Source organism: Schistocerca serialis, chromosome 6 (assembly GCF_023864345.2).
Source record: "Schistocerca serialis cubense isolate TAMUIC-IGC-003099 chromosome 6, iqSchSeri2.2, whole genome shotgun sequence".
NCBI classification, from domain to species: Eukaryota; Metazoa; Arthropoda; class Insecta; order Orthoptera; family Acrididae; genus Schistocerca; species Schistocerca serialis.
The window spans coordinates 625,220,778-625,241,033 of record NC_064643.1 but is presented as its reverse complement, the minus strand read 5'-3'; the positions used below and the strand labels follow the sequence as shown (position 1 = coordinate 625,241,033).

General features: G+C 40.7%; 1 protein-coding gene across 1 annotated transcript in view; it reads left to right on the top strand.

The window, feature by feature from the left end:
• Positions 1-20,256, top strand: part of LOC126483874 (uncharacterized) — a 300,856-nt gene that overhangs the window by 215,442 nt on the left and 65,158 nt on the right. Inside the window, exon 3 of the mRNA XM_050107119.1 lies at positions 11,782-11,963. Within this exon, the coding sequence (XP_049963076.1) occupies positions 11,782-11,963 (182 nt within the window). The remainder of the gene's footprint in view (positions 1-11,781; positions 11,964-20,256) is intronic.

The following is a 20,256-nucleotide window of genomic DNA, read 5'->3' as shown; positions in this document are numbered from 1 at the left end:
CAGCTGTATAATGGAAAGATTACAATGGGAATTTGTACCGGACCGGGACTCAAACCTGGGTCCTGCTTATTGTGAGTAGTCACCTTACCATATTTTTTTGATAATCTCATTTTGTTCAGGGGCGACTAACCCTCTGACCGAACATCCTGAGCTACCGTGCTGGCATGCCATTAGGCTATCTGAGTATGACCCACTGTCAGACCCATTGTACAGATGATGATTGTCCATATTTGCAACTGCATGTATGCTTGTCCAAATGAACATTGCTCTGTGCTTCTGAACAACAAAGGCACTGCAATATCATATTTATCTGCTGACACCAGGCAAGCGACTTTCAATTAAAGATGTCTCCCTGTATGGCAATATGAATGCGCTAATGTAGGCTGTAGATACATGGCTGACAACATGTTCTGCTATCTGCCTCCTTAAATTCGTTTTGTTACTTTTAACTAATTAACATATGTGAATATAATCTGTATTTTCATGTAAGAGAAAGGTTGGCCCTCAGTTTTAAAGTAAATAACACCAGATCTAATTTTGTGCTTAGTTTTATTTATGTAATTGATTTTCTAATTTATGTTGATTATTCCTAGTTAGTATCGTTTGTTATAGGGTGAAATCTGTGATTGTTTTGTAACTTAGATTCTATTGTTAACATACAAACAAGTATAAATTCTGTAATAATTGTAAACATTTGTAAGACTAAGTAATAATCTTAAAGTATCTATTCAGCTCTATTCAAAAACATGTTAGTAAAACCAGCCCTTCATTAATTCCAAAGTAATTAACAGTTTTGTCAAAAGGATTGTTTGGGTAACTATATTTGTTAATTTCATGATTTAAACAAATAATTCGGCCTAACTTTTGTAGTAGAAGTAACTGTTAAAGAGTCTCAATTTTTCGATGTACTCAGTTAATTGAGTGAGTTAAGTTTTAATTGTAATTTCTGTAATTTTAACTTTAAACAATGTGTAGTTTCTGCACCTATTATTGTTATGATGTATAAGGGCCCGAATTTTGGTCACGAGAGTCAGTCCACTGCCGAGTTTCAAACGAGTAACCTGTGCTGGTTAGAACAACAACAATGCTTCAATTTAACTGTGGAATAGTGTGTTAATCAATTAGGTCATCTGTAAAAGCAGTGTCAGTGTCTGCTCCACACATACCTGATTATTCTTCAAGAACTGTGGACTTTGTGGTTAGGTTTTACTGCTCGTAGATGTTCAAAGAAGAAACTATTACCGTATGCCAGTATGTGGAGTTTCGCCGGCCAACTATTAATGAGACTTATCGAAGGTTACATAATAGTGCACTGGCAATATAACTGTGTATTATTAGCGAGTTGTGAAAGTGAAATTAAAGTACTGTAAAACGTAACTGTGCATATGTCGGCTACATCATTTAAAGTAGTCAGTGTCGGAATCCACACACCCCATCTTTCAGCCAGTACGTCGACACCAAGGACAACAAACGAAGAAATAAAACCAGGAGGAACTGCCACAAACGTATGGAAGTTTGGGTCTGGCCATGAGGCGTGTTCGGACAGCCAATGGCAAAGCGACCATTTGCGATAAGCGGGAAATCTGGGTTCGAGCCTCGGTGTGGCACAAATTTTCATTGTTGCCATTCCATTATAGAGCTAGCTGATGGTTGTCCATATTTGCAACTATGAATACATTTCACGTAAATCTTGCTTACCACATCATTTTGTTTCTATAGCACGTTCTTTTCTTTCTTTGGCACGTCTTTCCTTCTCAGTAGCAAAATTTTCTTTTCCCAGGCATTCTTCCTCCATTTTTTATTGGGTGTCGACGTTAGAAGCACAGATTTCAATTCCTTGCCAAAATGTTTTTCCAGTGTGTGTTGAATGTCATCATGTGGGGTTACCTTTGAAGAGCTATCGTCACATTGTTGGAGCTGCAGGGATTTTACCAGCGAGATTTGTCTCATTTCGCCATTTTCTGGCAAATGTGCCGTTGTTGCTTTTGAGGACCAACTGGAACAATTATTTCCACGCGTAAGTGAAGCTTAAATTTAATAACGTCAACGAGTAATTCATTGATTCTTCTTTTCAAAACTTAGGCTATACAATATTTGAGTAAAACATCAGAAAAGTTATATGTAAGCAGTAAAAAACAGACTCACATCATTTTCTCACCTCTGAAGCGGCCCACTGGGACGAACTTTCAAAGAACAGAAAGTTACAAAAAAGACAAACCTGCCACCTGGTAGTCAAGCCCTGAATCGAAGGCAGTCAATTCAAAACCTACGTGTGTGCTTTTTACCCCATCGAAGTTTTACCCACAGCTACCATAATGCTAAATCTGATGACACAAGTTTATTCCTTACACTTTTGTCTTCAATAAATCATTTTCGTCTCCACTTCGGTCGCTCCCTGTAACCGCTGCATCAGGTGGAAGGACCTCTTCTAGCTGAAACACTGGTCATGGGGGGAATTCCTGAAGTACTCCTATTGGACCTGTAAGAAAATAATTATGTATAAGTCATTTTCAGTATAATTTCTGTCGTCATACATAGGATAATTTAAAAATATTACGTTCTAACAAACTATGACGTGTTGAAACAAATGTCATTTTCTTCGCCCACAAAATCGAGACAAAAGTGTGCAATGCAAATAGACTTTTGAAGATATCGCAAAACGGCCTGTACACTGTTAGAGGATTCAATTTAGAATGCCAGCATCAATTTCCGATCGAAATCGTTTGTACCGTTCTCAAGTTATCTTTCCCGGCATTTTGAAAAATACAGTTTCGAGAAAAACGCGTTTAAGGTTTTGGGTAACATTCTTTGTAGTTATGTTAGCCGGCCAGTGTGGCCGAGCGGTTCCAGGCGCTTCAGTCTGGAACCGCGCGACCGCTACGGTCGCAGGTTCGAATCCTGCCTCGGGCGTGGATGTGTGTGATGTCCTTAGGTTAGTTAGGTTTAAGTAGTTCTAAGTTCTAGGGGACTGATGACCTCAGATGTTAAGTCCCATAGTGCTCAGAGCCATTTGAATAGTTATGTTAAACATACCTCTACTCAGCGATCACTGAACTATACAGCAATCCTCCCAGATCCAAAAGTAGGCCCTCCTACATGTTCTTCGTGGACATGATGGTCCTGCAAGGCTCTTTGTCAGCTTCTGTCATCTGCTACTCTGCCTGCTCGATACACTTTTGTCCACTTCAGTGCTGAACCTGGAACAGACTGGTCCCATTTCAAGTTTGAGCACTATCATAATTTTCATAATGGCTGTTTGGGCGTCGTTGACATTACATGTCGGCTACTTTTTTCCTGCTATGAATGGTTTTAGGTGCCACTTTTTCTCAAATCGCCTTGTGACTCGATAATGGAGTTTTGGGTGAACTTGAGACGGAATACTACACTCATGCTCATAAATTACGGATAATTGCAAAATGTGGTGCCACACAACGTGGCACTACACAAAACTGGCGCTAATAGCATAGGCACTTAGGGAACACACATGACACAGATCTGTAAGTCCACGGTATTGGTGATAAGTTAAGAAAACCGTCCCAAAACACATGTGCTACAAAACGTCACTGTTTCCTGAGCATGTACCCCGACATCAGTATGGGATATGATCACCATGCACATGTACACAGGCCACACAACGGTTTGGCATACTGTGGATCAGGTGGTCGAGCAGCTGCTGGGGTATAGCCTCCCATTCTTGCACCAGTGCCACTCGGAACTCCTGAAGTGTCCTAGGGGTTTGAAGACATGCAGCGATACGTCGACCGAGAGCATCCCAGACGTGCTCGATGGGGTTTAGGGCTGGAGAACAGGCAGGCCACTCCATTCACCTGATATCTTCTGTTTCAAGGTACTCCTCCACAATGGCAGCTCGGTGGGGCCGTGCATTATCATCCATCAGGAGGAAGGTGGGACCCACTGCACCTCTGAAAAGGTAGACATACTGGTGCAAAATTATGTCCCGATACACCTGACCTGTTACAGTTCCTCTGTCAAAGACAAGCAGGGGTGTACGTGCACCAATCATAATCCTGTCCCACACCATTAAACCACGACCTCCATACAGGTCCCTTTCAAGGACATTAAGGGGTTGGTATGTTCCTGGTTCATGCCAGATGAATATCCGGCGAGAATCACTGTTCAGACTATACCAGGACTCGTCCGTGAACATAACCTGGGACCACTGTTCCAATGACAATGTGCTGTGTTCTTGTCACCAGGCTTTACAGGCTCTCCTGTGACCAGGGGTCAGTGGAATGCATCATGTCTGTTCAGTCGTCTTTAGACTGTGTGTCTGGAGACAACTGTTCCAATGGCTGCGATAAGGTCCCAAGGAAGGCTACCTGCAGTACTCCATGGCCGTCTGCGGGCACTGATGGTGAGATATTAGTCGTCTTGTGGTGTTGTACACTGTGGACGTCCCATACTGTAGCGCCTGGACACGTTACCTGTCTGCTGGAAACGTTGCCATAACCTTGAGATCACACTTTGTGGCACACGGAGGGCCCGTGCTAAGACCTGCTGTGTTTGACCAGCCTCCAGTCGCCGTAGTATTCTACCCCTCGTAACCTCATCAATATGTGTTCTTTGAGCCACACAGTCACCATTAGCACGTCTGGAAACGTCTGCACACTTACTCACTGCACTATACTCTGACATGTACCAACACACCTCTGCGTATGTGGACTGCTGCCAGCGCCACTGTGAGACCACTACAGGTCAAATGCACCGCACGGTCATATCCCAAGGTGATTTAAACCCGCAAACCGCCCACCAGAGCGTTGTTTCACCTTGTATCAGCATTATCCCTAATTTATGAGCTTGAGTGTACAATAGAGTATATGTCCCAGAGAACATATTAAGCCGAAAAAATCGATGTTTTTAAATTTTCAAGGTGGACTACCCCTTAAAGTGGCTAATAGAGCGCACGCTAAAGAGAATGAAAAAAAAAGTCTCGTATAGTTAGATGAACCACAAAGCGCTCATCAGTACTGCAAAGACAGAGTGCAGAATATCATGGCGTTGAATTCTAAAAGGAAATCAGCAGTTCTTGCTTTTTCTGTAGCAGTGAACAAGACAAAATAAGAAAACGGTCATTATGGGTGAAATAATGGATGAGCAGGAGAGAGAAGAGGGGAAGTCTGACATTTCTTCGAAAACAACTTCTTTTAGAACACAAATACTCATTTCGAAATTAACTGAGAACTGGTGAGGATAACTAGAGGTTTCTACTGGACCATGCACAACAAAAATTAACGAAGCAGGACACTGTGATGAGAAAAACCAATTACTTCTTTTGAAGAAGGGAAGAAGGAAGATTAGGTTTAAATGTATTGTCGACATCAAGGTCATTAGTAATGGAGCACATACTCGGATTCTTCCAGCGATGGGGAAGGAAATCGGCTGTGCTCTTTCAAAGGAACCACCCTGTCATTTGCCTTTTGTGATTTAGTAAAATTAAGAAAAACCTAAATCTGGATGTTGGATACAGACTCTCGGACATGAGTGCAGTGCTAACCACTGTGCCACCTCGCTCGGTACACTTTTTCCGAGATGGTATCTGCTGCTCTAAGCCACTGGTGAATCAAAGTCTATCAAAAAACTATCCTTTTGGTGCTTAAATATGCTCACTGCCAGCACAGTTTCCCCTTGAGGTCTCAATGACGTGTCTTTCCCAGTGGTACAGTACTGTGAATGCAGAGTTTTTATTTTTAATTTCCTTTACTGTTGTCTGCTGAGTACCCTCTTTTTAACAGCTTTTATCATACAGCATATTTCATTTAATGTTGTGTCACATTGATTCCTGTTATGATAGTCTTTACTCATGTTGTCAAAAAGACATGGCTTCAACTCATATTGTTAAATTGCAACACTCAAGTGTTTTGCACCAAGTTGTCTTATTATACCTTCTTTATTTTCAAAATTGATTAGTCAGCATTGCATTGAAGTGCACAGCTGCAGACATCTTCACTGCTTGAAGGCACACACGTGAGTGAACACTTTGGCTTCTATCACCAGCATTCACGTAACATCATATGCACTTTCCTGCACAGGTATAGATTTGCCCTCAGTTCCATGCAACATGCACCAGCAAGGTGTGGGTAGTCTGCCCAACTCTGCAGACTGTTGCACTAAAAGGCATGCCTAAATACACACTTACAAGTACATCCTGGTCAAACAGGAAGCGGGCACCTGCACTAAATGACTGTGAATCAAACAACTATTAATTTATTCCATATATTCATAAATAAATGCATACTTCTCTAATACAGACCACCACATGAATATTACTGAGTAAAGTACCGCTCAACTGACACAGTAATATATCTAGAAATTAGGCCTGTACACTAGGGTTGCCAAAAATCTGACATGTTCAGTTTTTTAGCGATGAAATACAGAACGCACAACTAAAGCCTTTTCCAAGCAAATTATGTACATGCAAGGGATAAGCGTAAGGAGGAATAAGGAGATACATACACCATAAGGGCATGTTAACCAGTGCTGGTCTTAGGTCTGTGTCCTACAATTTTCTTCAGCAGCTGAAAGAACCTAGCACACAATGTGGATACCAGCACACTGTTCATCTAGTGGGATTTGGGAACGTGCCTAAAAACCCCATCCAGACTGGCCGGCACACCAATCCTCCTCGTTAATCCTCCAGGTAAATTTGATAAGGAGCCAGTCACATTCCCACAGCGGCTGTCTGTGAAGGTTGGGAAGTATAAACAAAATGACCAAAGTTTTTCATCCCAGAAGAATAGGTAATTATTTATTTTGTTTAATATACTTTTGTTTATTTTGTTAAATGACTCTATTAGGAAGAAGAAAGATTTCTTTTCTTCTTAAAAGCAGCTTTTGCCTGGTGGGTTCGGTTTGCAGTATCCTTCCTTGACCTTCTGTCTGGTGTAATTTTACATCCTAGGTTTTGACATTCTCTAGTTCCTCATTGTTAAATGAGCATTTGGGCAACAGTGTTTTGTCTGCTCACCAATAAGCTTTTGTTTTACCTTCATTAATTTTCATATTCACTTCTAAATGTTCAGCATATTCAGTTAACCGTGTAATATCATCAGAAACTCTCAGCAGTCTATTTTCTTACCATTAATTTTAATTCCTCCTATTGCTGTTTTGGCTACTCAGGACGTCAGAACCAACACAAACATAGGAGGAGGGAAGTTATGATGACCAGTAGCAGGAATCCAAAATCATATGTACAAAACACTTACTAATTAGAAGGACACTTTACTTCTAGAAAGTAGTGAAGTGGCTACCTGTGCCTTCTACTTGCAAGTACTTTAGTCTCTATTATGAATCACAGAATACAGGCTAAGTAAAGTCTTTCTAATACTCTGTACTGATGCTCTCAAAGTCTGTGACCAAACTGGGTTGACCACTGGTGGTTGGCTTCATAAATTAGTGTTGACAGCGGGCACTGAGCTCTGTCTTCCTGGAGGTGTGGTGTTGCCCACTCTTTCTATTGGCATGTGGGTCATTACCTTCTTGATGCCGTTTCATGGCACTGTACTGCTTGGTAAGCAGTCTATGCTTTAGGACTGCACACCTAGAGCTCCTAATTTCTCTCTAGCATCAACTATTTCCCTCTGAATGTATCCATTGAACAAGACAGGCGACAGTGAACAGTGCTGTCATACATCCCACTTAATAGTGGCTGCTTCTTGATGTTCTCCACAGCTTACACAGCCAGTTTTTCTCTATACAGTCTCTGCATTACTTTTCTGTCCTCATACTTTATACCAGTCTCTCACAGCATCTTACGAAGTTCTCACCACTCAACCTTGTTAAACACTTTTTCTAAGTCAATGAAGGCTATATATTTGTCTTGACACTTCTTTAGTCTTTTCTCAAGAATTAATCATAAGCTGAGTATTGCTTCTCATGTCTCTACACCTCTTCTAAAGTCAAACTGGTCATCCATGATCAATGCATCTGTCTTGCCTTCTATCTGCCTCAGAAAGCATAATTTAATATAATTCTCGAATCTCTAATTCTTTTCCCATTTACAAATTTTGCCTTGACAATTAACATTGTGCAGCTTAAGATAGGCAAGATTTTATGTAAAATAAGTTTGTATAATGTTTCAAAGTGTTCACAACACATGTGAAAATAACTGAAGAAATGGTATTCACATGGCCACAATTCTTTTTAAAGATGGTGAAACTTGCAACATTTGTCTAGTTTACTATTAATATGATGTAATCACTTTCTTCACTTCCTTGAAGAGAGTGCAAATAAAAGCAAAAGTTGATAGTTGTCAGAACTACTTGCTACTCACTTTTACTGCACCATAGGTGACACCCACAACGAGTGCCATTTTGCAGTACATTTGTTTACCATGGTTGACTGCAGTGGGCAGCCCCCTCTCTGAACAAGCCTTCAGCTGTTGACTATTTAACACTTTCCTGATTGTCATAGGAAAACTGGATAGGAGCAGAAATGGTAAGCAAACAAGTAAATACTGTAAACAAAAACTTTACTTAACTGGTAGCTTTCTCCAAGTGTTCAAAGACTTGTTACAAATAATGTAGCAAGAAAAAGAGCCCAGCTAATACAATAGCAACATGGATGAGGCTCTCTCAACTAGACACAAATGACGGTGTTGAAACTGTGACTAAGTGGTGTCTGCATAGCATCATGTAGTGAAGAGGCTCCAAATGTGAGTTGGTTATCTGACTGCTGCTGGTTGTCCTACAAAGTGGTGGCACATGGAGCTCGTAGTTCAGTGCCACTGGAGGCGTGTCGCAGCAGGCATGCACCGTTGGGCCCACTGGATCCTGCATGACTGCTATTGGTGTCTGGCTGAAACTTGCAATTCCATTGCCAACTCTGAGATGCCCATGGGATGATATCAGTACATGATACCACAGTAATTACAGAAGTAGTGCTGGTCCTCCAGCAGTTTTTCTACAGACTTCAATTTAGTTATGTAACTTGACTTCACCCAGTTGAATCACAAGTGTGAAGTCTTCAAGTAAGATAGCAGTTCTTGATACATTTGCATACAATTCTTTTCAGACATTTTTATATTTTTATGCTTCTGGTGGCTTTCAAATGAGGAGAACAAAAACACGCTTAAAATCTGCTGCTGTACTTTGGTTGCACTGGAATAGAACACCCAGTTTCGTAATAGTAATTCAGTATACAAACTACTTGGTTTATAGTAAGAAACAAGTGGATTTTTTTTCTGTTACTCGATATGGAAAGACGTGTTATTTGCAGGTAAGTTTAAACTAATAGCAATATAATAATATTTTGCGTGGAGAGAAGGAAAAATTCACTCTAGTGACAGGCTAAAATTCTGTTAGCCTTAGTGATTTTGCCAACTGGTGGTAGTGGTGGTGGTGTTTATGGTATATATGAGGCTCTCAATTTCAATGTCATCAGCACAACCAGAGTGGCACCTGTTTGATCAGGTACCACTGGGAATTTGACATGTAGGAGCACAATCTTTGTAAGTTGATTGGTAGCCTACTTAATGTCAACTGACCACTGAAAATTAATCTGAGTAAGCTCATATAAAATTATTACATCTACAACTCTTACAGTGTTAAAAGAAAGATTTTTTCTATTAACTTTTATGGTGCAGGCTCCTTTATGGTTCCTAGACAGCCAGTATGGAAATGCCGCCCTAGTGATAACACAACGTTAAACATCCAAACGTCTTATGTAGCAGCTGTGAGTGAGAAACAGCAAGGTCAAATGGACAGGACCTCCACAGCGTGTGGGCATTTCCTCCAGAGCATAATGTTTTTTCACTATCTTCTTTAATTTTTTCCTGTTATCACCTTGGACTTTTTCCCATTTCTTTTTCTCTTTCATGTTTTGTTTTTAGATATCTCTCATACTTTCTACATCATATCGTGGTTTAGAAATGAAATTACACTCCTGGAAATTGAAATAAGAACACCGTGAATTCATTGTCCCAGGAAGGGGAAACTTTATTGACTCATTCCTGGGGTCAGATACATCACATGATCACACTGACAGAACCACAGGCACATAGACACAGGCAACAGAGCATGCACAATGTCGGCACTAGTACAGTGTATATCCACCTTTCGCAGCAATGCAGGCTGCTATTCTCCCATGGAGACGATCGTAGAGATGCTGGATGTAGTCCTGTGGAACGGCTTGCCATGCCATTTCCACTTGGCGCCTCAGTTGGACCAGCGTTCGTGCTGGACGTGCAGACCGCATGAGACGACGCTTCATCCAGTCCCAAACATGCTCAATGGGGGACAGATCCGGAGATCTTGCTGGCCAGGGTAGTTGACTTACACCTTCTAGAGCACGTTGGGTGGCACGGGATACATGCGGACGTGCATTGTCCTGTTGGAACAGCAAGTTCCCTTGCCGGTCTAGGAATGGTAGAACGATGGGTTCGATGACGGTTTGGATGTACCGTGCACTATTCAGTGTCCCCTCGACGATCACCAGTGGTGTACGGCCAGTGTAGGAGATCGCTCCCCACACCATGATGCCGGGTGTTGGCCCTGTGTGCATCGGTCGTATGCAGTCCTGATTGTGGCGCTCACCTGCACGGCGCCAAACACGCATACGACCATCATTGGCACCAAGGCAGAAGCGACTCTCATCACTGAAGACGACACGTCTCCATTCGTCCCTCCATTCACGTCTGTCGCGACACCACTGGAGGCGGGCTGCACGATGTTGGGGCGTGAGCGGAAGACGGCCTAACGGTGTGCGGGACCGTAGCCCAGCTTCATGGAGACGGTTGCGAATGGTCCTCGCCGATACCCCAGGAGCAACAGTGTCCCTAATTTGCTGGGAAGTGGCGGTGCGGTCCCCTACGGCACTGCGTAGGATCCTACGGTCTTGGCGTGCATCTGTGCGTCGCTGCGGTCCAGTCCCAGGTCGACGGGCACGTGCACCTTCCGCCGACCACTGGCGACAACATCGATGTACTGTGGAGACCTCACTCCCCACGTGTTGAGCAATTCGGCGGTACGTCCACCTGGCCTCCCGCATGCCCACTATACGCCCTCGCTCAAAGTCCGTCAACTGCACATACGGTTCACGTCCACGCTGTCGCGGCATGCTACCAGTGTTAAAGACTGCGATGGAGCTCCGTATGCCACGGCAAACTGGCTGACACTGACGGCGGCGGTGCACAAATGCTGCGCAGCTAGCGCCATTCGACGGCCAACACCACGGTTCCTGGTGTGTCCGCTGTGCCGTGCGTGTGATCATTGCTTGTACAGCCCTCTCGCAGTGTCCGGAGCAAGTATGGTGGGTCTGACACACCGGTGTCAATGTGTTCTTTTTTCCATTTCCAGGAGTGTAGTTTACATGTGTTGTATGTTCTGTACAGTAATATATCCTTTTCATAATTACATCTAGCACTCAAGTATGTCTAATGATCCACACATTTGTTTTTTGTCCTTCAAATAGTTTCCAGCATTATGTGTCAGTAAGCAGAATGATATTATGATACCTTTCCACTGAGCGTCCTGTTCACAGATCTCTTTCGATATGTCGTATATTATTTCCGTCTTCTTTTTCTGCCTTCCTTATGAAAAGTTCCAGCTTTCCAGTGGTCTTCCCAGTGGATGTCATTCAGCATGTTGCTACTCATATGCCAACTTCAGGATTGTGGAATCAAAAAAGAAAAGAAAAGAAACCCTTACTCAAGTTGAGCATGCGCCTTCTGTTCATTCTTATACACGTGTGCTGTCCTCAATAGATCCAATTTATGAAGGATGTGTCCTGCTGGGAGGTAACTGATCTAATTTTCTCGGCCCACAGAGGCAGTTGGTGCGCGTCAACAGGACTTTCAACGCTTTCCTGATGCCAGAGCTGCCCCAGATCCGAGCGCAACCAGTGCGCCTGTCCATGGTGCGGCATCTGGAACTTGACGACGACTTCAAGGAGTACTGGGCCTACTACCTGCTCAAGGGATCCTCCATCACCGTTTCCACCTGTGCCAGGTGGGCCCCTCAATCTACAACTTTCACCCAGTCCTCCAGCTAGATATCTGATTGGTGGTCATCAAGTTTTAATTATCACCTTGGAAAAATAATGTTGCATAGTTGATTTTTTGTTTGTTTACAGGTTTATATTTGCAGTCCTGGTACCCCTCAGAATTCTCATGTTGCAGTATTGTGGCACGCCACTAGAGGCGCGAGAACAAAATGCCACATACTATTGATAGAATCGAGTTTTTTATGATAATTCGTTATTGGCAGTGGTGAAAACATTGCAGCTGTGTCAGGCATGTCTGGGCAGCTAAAGAAGTCATCCAAATTGGTCTCACACAGCTGCAACATTTCCCCCACTGCCAATAACAAAAAACCATACAATACTTGACTTTATTAATAGTCTGTGCCATTCTGTTTTGGCTCCTCTAGAGGCATGCCATGATATTGTGATGTGAGGATTTCAAGGTTATCAGGACTGGAAATACATACCTGTAGACAAGCATAAAATTAAGCATATAACTTCAATTTTTGAGGTGATACTTAAAACTTTATGACTACGCTGTGTGTACTCCACAAGCCACGTGTGTGTTGGAGGGAATGCTGGTACCACTAGGTATCTTTCAGCCTTTCCCTGTTCCATTTGGAAGTAGCATGTGGAATGAAGGACTATCAGTAATGCTTCATCTGAACTCTTATTACTCAAATTTTCCTGAAGTTGTCATTTAAAGACCTAAGTTGGAGGAAGTGATACATTGCCTGACTCTTCCTGGACTGTAAGCTCTTGCAGTTTCAACAGTAAATCTCATTGTGATGCCCAGTGCCTCTCTTGTGTGTGCCACTGGAATTTATTGAGGATCTCTGTAATGCTCATGTGTTAACTAAATGATCCAGTGATGAGACTTGCTTCTCTCTATCTGATATTCTGTCTTCTCTATTAATCCAACGTGCTAAGGCTTTCAAACTGACAAGCAGTAGTCAAGAACCAGTAAAACATTTTTTGCTAGCCACTTGTTTCTTAGATGGATTACATTTCTTAAGATTTCTATGACTCTCAGCCTGACCCTATTTTTCCTGTAATTTGCTTCCGTTGGTGGGGGAGGGGAGCTTCTCAGCTTAAGCCCAGTCCCCCACCAGTCCCTCTCCACTCCTGCCCTCTTCCCTGAAATGTGAAATTATAAACATGTATTTCTTACTTATCTGCACACAATATTGTAATACTATGGGTAGAAAACAAGGATTAAAAATATGTCTCTTCAATGTATGAAGAAGCGGGTTGTATGCTGCTAGAGTATGTCAATAACAGACTATTTCTGAATGAATCACTACACAAAAGAGGATCACCGATAGCTGATGTGGTTGTACGTTGTGATTGGTTAATAATAAATAGTGTTTTTTCAACTATTAAAGGTTATTTATTTAAACAACATGCTCCATTATATAGTAACATTACATATTTTCAGTTTTCTTTTAGTTACAAATATCAATTTAACATAAGTGGTGGATTAAATACAAAGTTTATGAGCCCACTCTCATCATATTACAGTACTCATATACGAACATTAATGAATACTGAAACAATGCACTTTATAGAGAAGGTGGACACTTTCTCAGACCATGCATTGGCCAGGATATATTCTAGTTTGTTTTGTACATGATTCTCTGCATTACAAGCAAACAAACACAGACTAACATACTGCTAAGGGAGGGGGATATGGTAATAAACGATCAACAACACTTAGCAAACTATGTAAACGAGCATTTTTCAAGTATTGCAAAGAAGTTATAGCAAAAATTTCCCAAAACAAATATAACACCTATAAATAATGTTGCACTAAATACAGTGATGTTACTTCCAACCACAGAGAATGAAGTCAATAAAACTGTTCGAAAACTAAAAAATAAAAAGTCAGTAGGCTTAGATGAAGTACCAATGTGTGTACTGAAACAATGCATAGGGATTACACAAGGCCCCTTAACAAATATAATAAATGAATCCCTCACATCAGGGACATTTCCAGAGCAGTTAAAAAAGGCAAGAGTTGTACCTTTACTTAAGAAAGGTAATGCAGAAGGCATAGAAAATTACTGGCCCATTTCCCTGCTGTCAGCATTCTCAAAAAAAATAGAATAAATTATGAAAGACAGACTAATGAATTACCTGAATAAAAACAATCTTTTAAGCACGTCAAAGTTTGGTTTCCGAAGTGGCAAAAATACAGAGTCAGCCATTGCTGTACTTGATGCTCTTGATAAAGATGAGTGTGTCACAGGCATATTTTTGGATCTTTCTAAGGCGTTTGATACAGTCGACCACAAGATTCTATTAAATAAATTAGAAGCATTAGGAATAAGAGGGGTAACTAATGACTTGTTTTGATCATACCTAACAAGGCCCCCGGAGTAGACAACATTCCATTGGAACTACTGACGGCCTTGGGAGAGCCAGTCCTGACAAAACTCTACCATCTGGTGAGCAAGACGTATGAAACAGGTGAAATACCCTCAGACCTCAAGAAGAGTATAATAATTCCAATCCCAAAGAAAGCAGGTGTGACAGATGTGAAAATTACCGAACAATCAATTTAATAAGCCACAGCTGCAAAATACTAACATGAATTCTTTACGGACGAATGGAAAAACTAGTAGAATCTGACCTCGGGGAAGATCAGTTTGGGTTCCGTAGAAATACTGGAACACGTGAGGCAATACTGACCTTACGTCTTATCTTAGAAGAAAGATTAAGGAAAGGCAAACCTACGTTTCTAGCATTTGCAGACTTAGAGAAAGCTTTTGACAATGTTGACTGGAATACTCTCTTTCAAATTCTAAAGGTGGCAGGGGTAAAATACAGGGAGCTAAAGGCTATTTACAATTTGTACAGAAACCAGATGGCAGTTATAAGAGTCGAGGGGCGTGAAAGGGAAGCAATGGTTGGGAAGGGAGTGAGAGAGAGTTGTAGCCTCTCCCCAATGTTATTCAATCTGTATATTGAGCAAGCAGTAAAGGAAACAAAATAAAAATTCGGAGTAGGTATTAAAATCCATGGAGAAGAAATAAAAACTTTGAGGTTTGCCGATGACATTGTAATTCTGTCAGGGACAGTAAAGGACTTGGAAGAGCTCTTGAATGGAATGGACAGTGTCTTGAAAGAAGGATATAAGATGAACATAAACAAAAGCAAAAGTAGGATAATGGAATGTAGTCGAATTAAGTCGGGTGATGCTGAGGGACTTAGATTAGGAAATGAGACACTTAAAGTAGTAAAGGGGTTTTGCTATTTGGGGAGCAAAATAACTGATGATGGTCAAAGTAGAGAGGATAGAAAATGTAGACTGGCAATGGCAAGGAAAGCGTTTCTGAAGAAGAGAAATTTGTTAACATCGAGTACAGATTTAAGTGTCAGGAAGTCATTTCTGAAAGTATTTGTATGGAGTGTAGCCATTTATGGAAGTGAAACATGGACGATAAATAGTTTGGACAAGAAGAGAATAGAAGCTTTCGAAATGTGGTGCTACAGAAGAATGCTGAAGATTAGATGGATAGATCACATAACTAATGAGGAAATATTGAATAGGATTGGGGAGAAGAGAAGTTTGTGGCACAACTTGACTAGAAGAAGGGATCGGTTGGTAGGACATGTTCTGAGACATCAAGGGATCACCAATTTAGTATTGGAGGGCAGCGTGGAGGGTAAAAATCGTAGAGGGAGACCAAGAGATGACTACACTAAGCAGATTCAGAAGGATGTAGATTGCAGTAGGTACTGGGAGATGAAGAAGCTTGCACAGGATAGAGTAGCATGGAGAGCTGCATCAAATGAAAATGCTAGTATTACTGTTATAGGGGTACTGTAACTAATATAACATATTATGATAAGTAAATAACTTGAGAACATGAATACTGGGGAAAAAATGTAAATATGAGTATAATGTAGTATGCAAATAATTTTCAGGACCAAGAAAAGGGATGGAAAATGTGTGCAACATTATTATAAGTATTGCCTCTCAGATGTATTGAATTGTAATAAATAGGTTAAATACTGCAAGAAAATAGGTTTAAGTTGACTTTTCCTATATTACATGTACACACTTTGTGCAAAATGTAATCAAATGGGACCAAAATAAAAAAAACCATTTAGTAAAACACTTACTAGAATCAAAATACATTAATATAGGGATTCGGCAAGGTAGCATATTAGGACCAGTACTGTTCCTGATATACATCAATGACTTTCCCAGCAGTGTTACTGATGGTGAAAAAATTCTCTTCGCTGATGACAGCAATATTATTGTCACCGAGAAAACACAAGAACTCCTTGCCGAGAAAGCAAATGTAACTCTCAAGGAAGTTTATCTTTGGTCAATAAGCAATAAAATGAGATTGAACATAAAGAAAACTAATGCCATGAATTTCGGTTTCAAGAGGAAAAATGACAACGTTAAATTAAATGTAGATGGCACCTGTACAGACTGTGTAACAAATGTAAAATTTCTAGGAATGAATATTGATTCTCAGTTGAAGTGGTATGAACACACAAAGGTAGTTGCAAACAGAATGTCATCAGCATGTTATGCCCTTAGAATCCTATCATCAGTGTGTAACATGCAGTGTCTTTTAGTTTCATATTATTAATATGTACACTCAATTCTTAGCAATTGCATTCTTTTTTGGGGAACAAATGCACAAAATATGAACACAATTTTCAAACTCCAGAAAAGAGCCATAAGAATAATAACCAAAAATTCTAGTCGAGCTCATTGTAAAGATCTGTTCTAAACGCTAGGGATCTTAACTGCTCCATGTGAATACATTTACCAGTCAGTTGTAAAAATCAAAAATAACATTGGTAATTACTGCACAAACAGCTCTGTCCATGGCCATGCAACAAGAGATAGACTCAACTTAAATTTACCAAGAAAAAATAACCATGAAACTCAAAACAGCATTTTCTAAACTAATTGTGCAAAATAAGCTGACACTTGGTGCAGTGGCTGATGCAAGCAACTGTAAATGCATTTCCTATTTAGGCTACAGTTGCTCTCATCAGCTGCCATGCCATGTGTTGACTTAGTTTGCACACATAATAACCTACAAGTTTTCAAAGTGGAAACCCTCTCTTAAACATTTCAACATCCATGTAGGCTATACTTACCGTAAGGCTGCTGTAACCAATTGTGATAGTTTTGTTCACATAATGATGAACAAGACAAAAGATATAAAACATTGTCTGTACAAAGGCTTGGTGGATCAAGTGAAAAGAAATAATAGAAAACACATAATCCCTATCACTGAGGCAGTGATTCTCTGTGTCCATTGTATTAAGACGACACAGGAACTTCAGACTTATTGAATTTGACAAACAAAGTGACAAAAACATGCATAACTTTCACACCATTCTAAAATATCATGTCAAAGGCAGAAAAACCTATGAGCAAGTTTGGAAGGAACTGGTAAATGCAACAAGTACATGAGTGTCCCAGTCCAAAATCATTTCATCAGTTGCATCAATAACCAACTCCTGAGAAGGATTGCTCAGAAGGACTGCATTTATGATGCCAAAGATTTCAAGGTTCTTGCAGATGAAACTTCTGACTTTGTGTGAATAGTGTTTGATATGACTGGCAAAAGATTAGCTGGATCTATAATTGAAAACTTGGTAAAATTTGGTCTTGATGTGTGATTTTTGTGAGGACAGGGCTACGTGTGTAGCATGGCTGTCATACAACAGGACTGCCCTATAGCTGTATATTCCCATTCTGCAGCTCATAATTTCAATTTGGTAGTCACCAACACATGCAATATTTCACTTATCAGGAACTCATTAGGAACACTGGAAATGGTAGGTAATTTCTTTAGGCCACCAAAGTGTATGCAAATATTAAATGATGCCCTTGAATCATTAACTGATGTTTGAGTCAGAAGCCTGAAACATACCACTCTCACTAGATGGACTCAGCATCTTCGCAGCATGCAAGACTTCAAGAAAATATATGATGGTGTTGTTGCAACTTCGGGAAGATTCAAGAACTTGTCAGCAAGATGACATCCCATGATGCCATGAATCTCTTAGCAGCCATCAGCACGGGAGATTATATCATCTACTCGGTTATAGTTTCTGAACTGTTTGCACTGGGTGAGTCCATCTGTTGGCAACTTCAGCTCCGAGATGCAGATTTTGCAGAGTTAATCAGAATCGCCAAGGATTCTCAAAAGGGAACTGTTGGCAATGATAGAAAATGTTGATACTTGCAGCCACCTTTTCTTAGGTGCCAAACAATTAGCTTCTGCCAGTGGCATTGAAATTGAGTAAGCACGCATTTCTGCCAAGCAAGAACAGCATGCAAATCAGGATACCAGTGATGATATTGAGGATTAGTATAAAGAGTATACCGTGTTTACTCGAATCTAAGCCGCACTTTTTTCCGGATTTTGTAATCGAAAAAACCGCCTGCGGCTTAGAATCGAGTGCAAAGTAAGCGGAAGTTCTGAAAAATGTTGGTAGGTGCCGCCACAAATGACTTCTGCCGTCGAATATATGTAGCGCTGCATAGGCATGCTTTGCAGGCACAAAGATAAATACTAGCGCCAAAATCTCCGCGTCAGTAAATAAATTAAAAAAAAAAGGGTGGAAGACAAGCCTTCTTCTCCGCCCCGAGTTTCGACCACTGCATTTTATACATTATCCAACGAAGTAAATACAAATTCCGTATTGTTCATCTTCGAATGTAGCAGCATTTCAATGTAGTACGAAAATCCGACTGGCAAGACTGTTTGGGATGTTTGTCAATATGGCCAACACTACGTTCTGAATTTATTCCACCTGTGAGAAGAGATGGTTGCTAATAGGAACTTTTATGAATTGTGAATCACATACAGTATTCTCTTCGCCATAAGAATAATACGAATATAAACATTTTGCCGTGTATTCTTTCGTGTTTGCTGCTATCTCATTTAAATCCTATCTGCCGAATAAACTACGAAACTAGGGTGAGACAACAGCAAACGCGTAGGAATATACATATCATGTCATGTTTATATTCGTATTATTCTTATGCCTAATAGTGATACAGGCAGAAATGAAGCACGACAATTGACTAGATTTTTAAATCTAAGATGACTAATTTCTGTGCAGAATGTAATGTACTAAAGAGGCGTCTGCAAAGATTTTCAAACGGAGAAAAATTTTCGCTAAACTCTCGTTCAGAACGTCTTCTATCAAACGCAATATATTATTTGGTTCTTGTTGATCATTATCAAAGAAAGCAGCAGTGTAAGTAACAACATATAGCAGTCTCTTGCCATTGTTTTGCTAATGAAACAATTCCTCTCTTTTTTAATTGTAAGCGGCGGTAGCGCGCACGAAAATAAGCCATGCCGCGTGCAGGGACAGGCCGTAAACACTCATTATCAGAATGCGACAAACAATTCATGACACAGTACAGTAATGCATTTTCAGCTTAGAGTGACGTAAACACCTATAATAACAAACAGAACGGCACTTACCAGATCAAAGCAAAATAAGCAATTAATTCAAACCAGACGAAGCACGTGAAAACGGAAAGGTACCCGTATAAATACGGACGGAGCGCGTGACGCATAGCAATGGCTACCTAGTAAAGCTTAACTGCTAAGCTTACGACTCGAGCCTACTGTAGCTGTATCGTCATTCATTCGACCTAAATTGTGTCTCATATTACAATGGACCAACTTTGTTTCGATTTGGAGGTGCGGCCTAAAACTTTTCTCTCCCCTTGAATTTCGAGTCTCAAATTTCAGGTGCGGCTTAGATTCGGGAAATTTTTTTTTTCTTGATTTCGAGTCTAATTTTTCAGGTGCGGCTTAGATTCGAGTGCGGCTTAGATTCGAGTAAATACGGTATGTTCATATTCTCTCTGGATGACTTTATTGTTCACTTCTGGATTGGTTTTTAATACATTGTGAACAGTTTTAATTGGCTTCTACCACAAAAACGGAAGACATAGGTATTATTGATGGAGTTACAAAACCCCTTTCATTTTATGCTACAGATCCATTAGTTGCTGATTTAAAAATGACAACAGCTGAGTTAAAACTCTTTCATCAACATCTGAGTCAACTTGAGCAGTTGCCTCAAACTGCAATGGAAGCTTTGTCTGTCTGTGACTCTCAGTTGTATCGTAACGTGCTTCAGTTTCTACAACTCTTGACAACTCTACCACTAACAATGGCCATGAATGCATGCAGTTCCTTCACCCTTAAGAGAATCAAGGCATACCTTTAGGAATACAACTAGTGAGGCATGTCTGAACAGGGTCACATGATG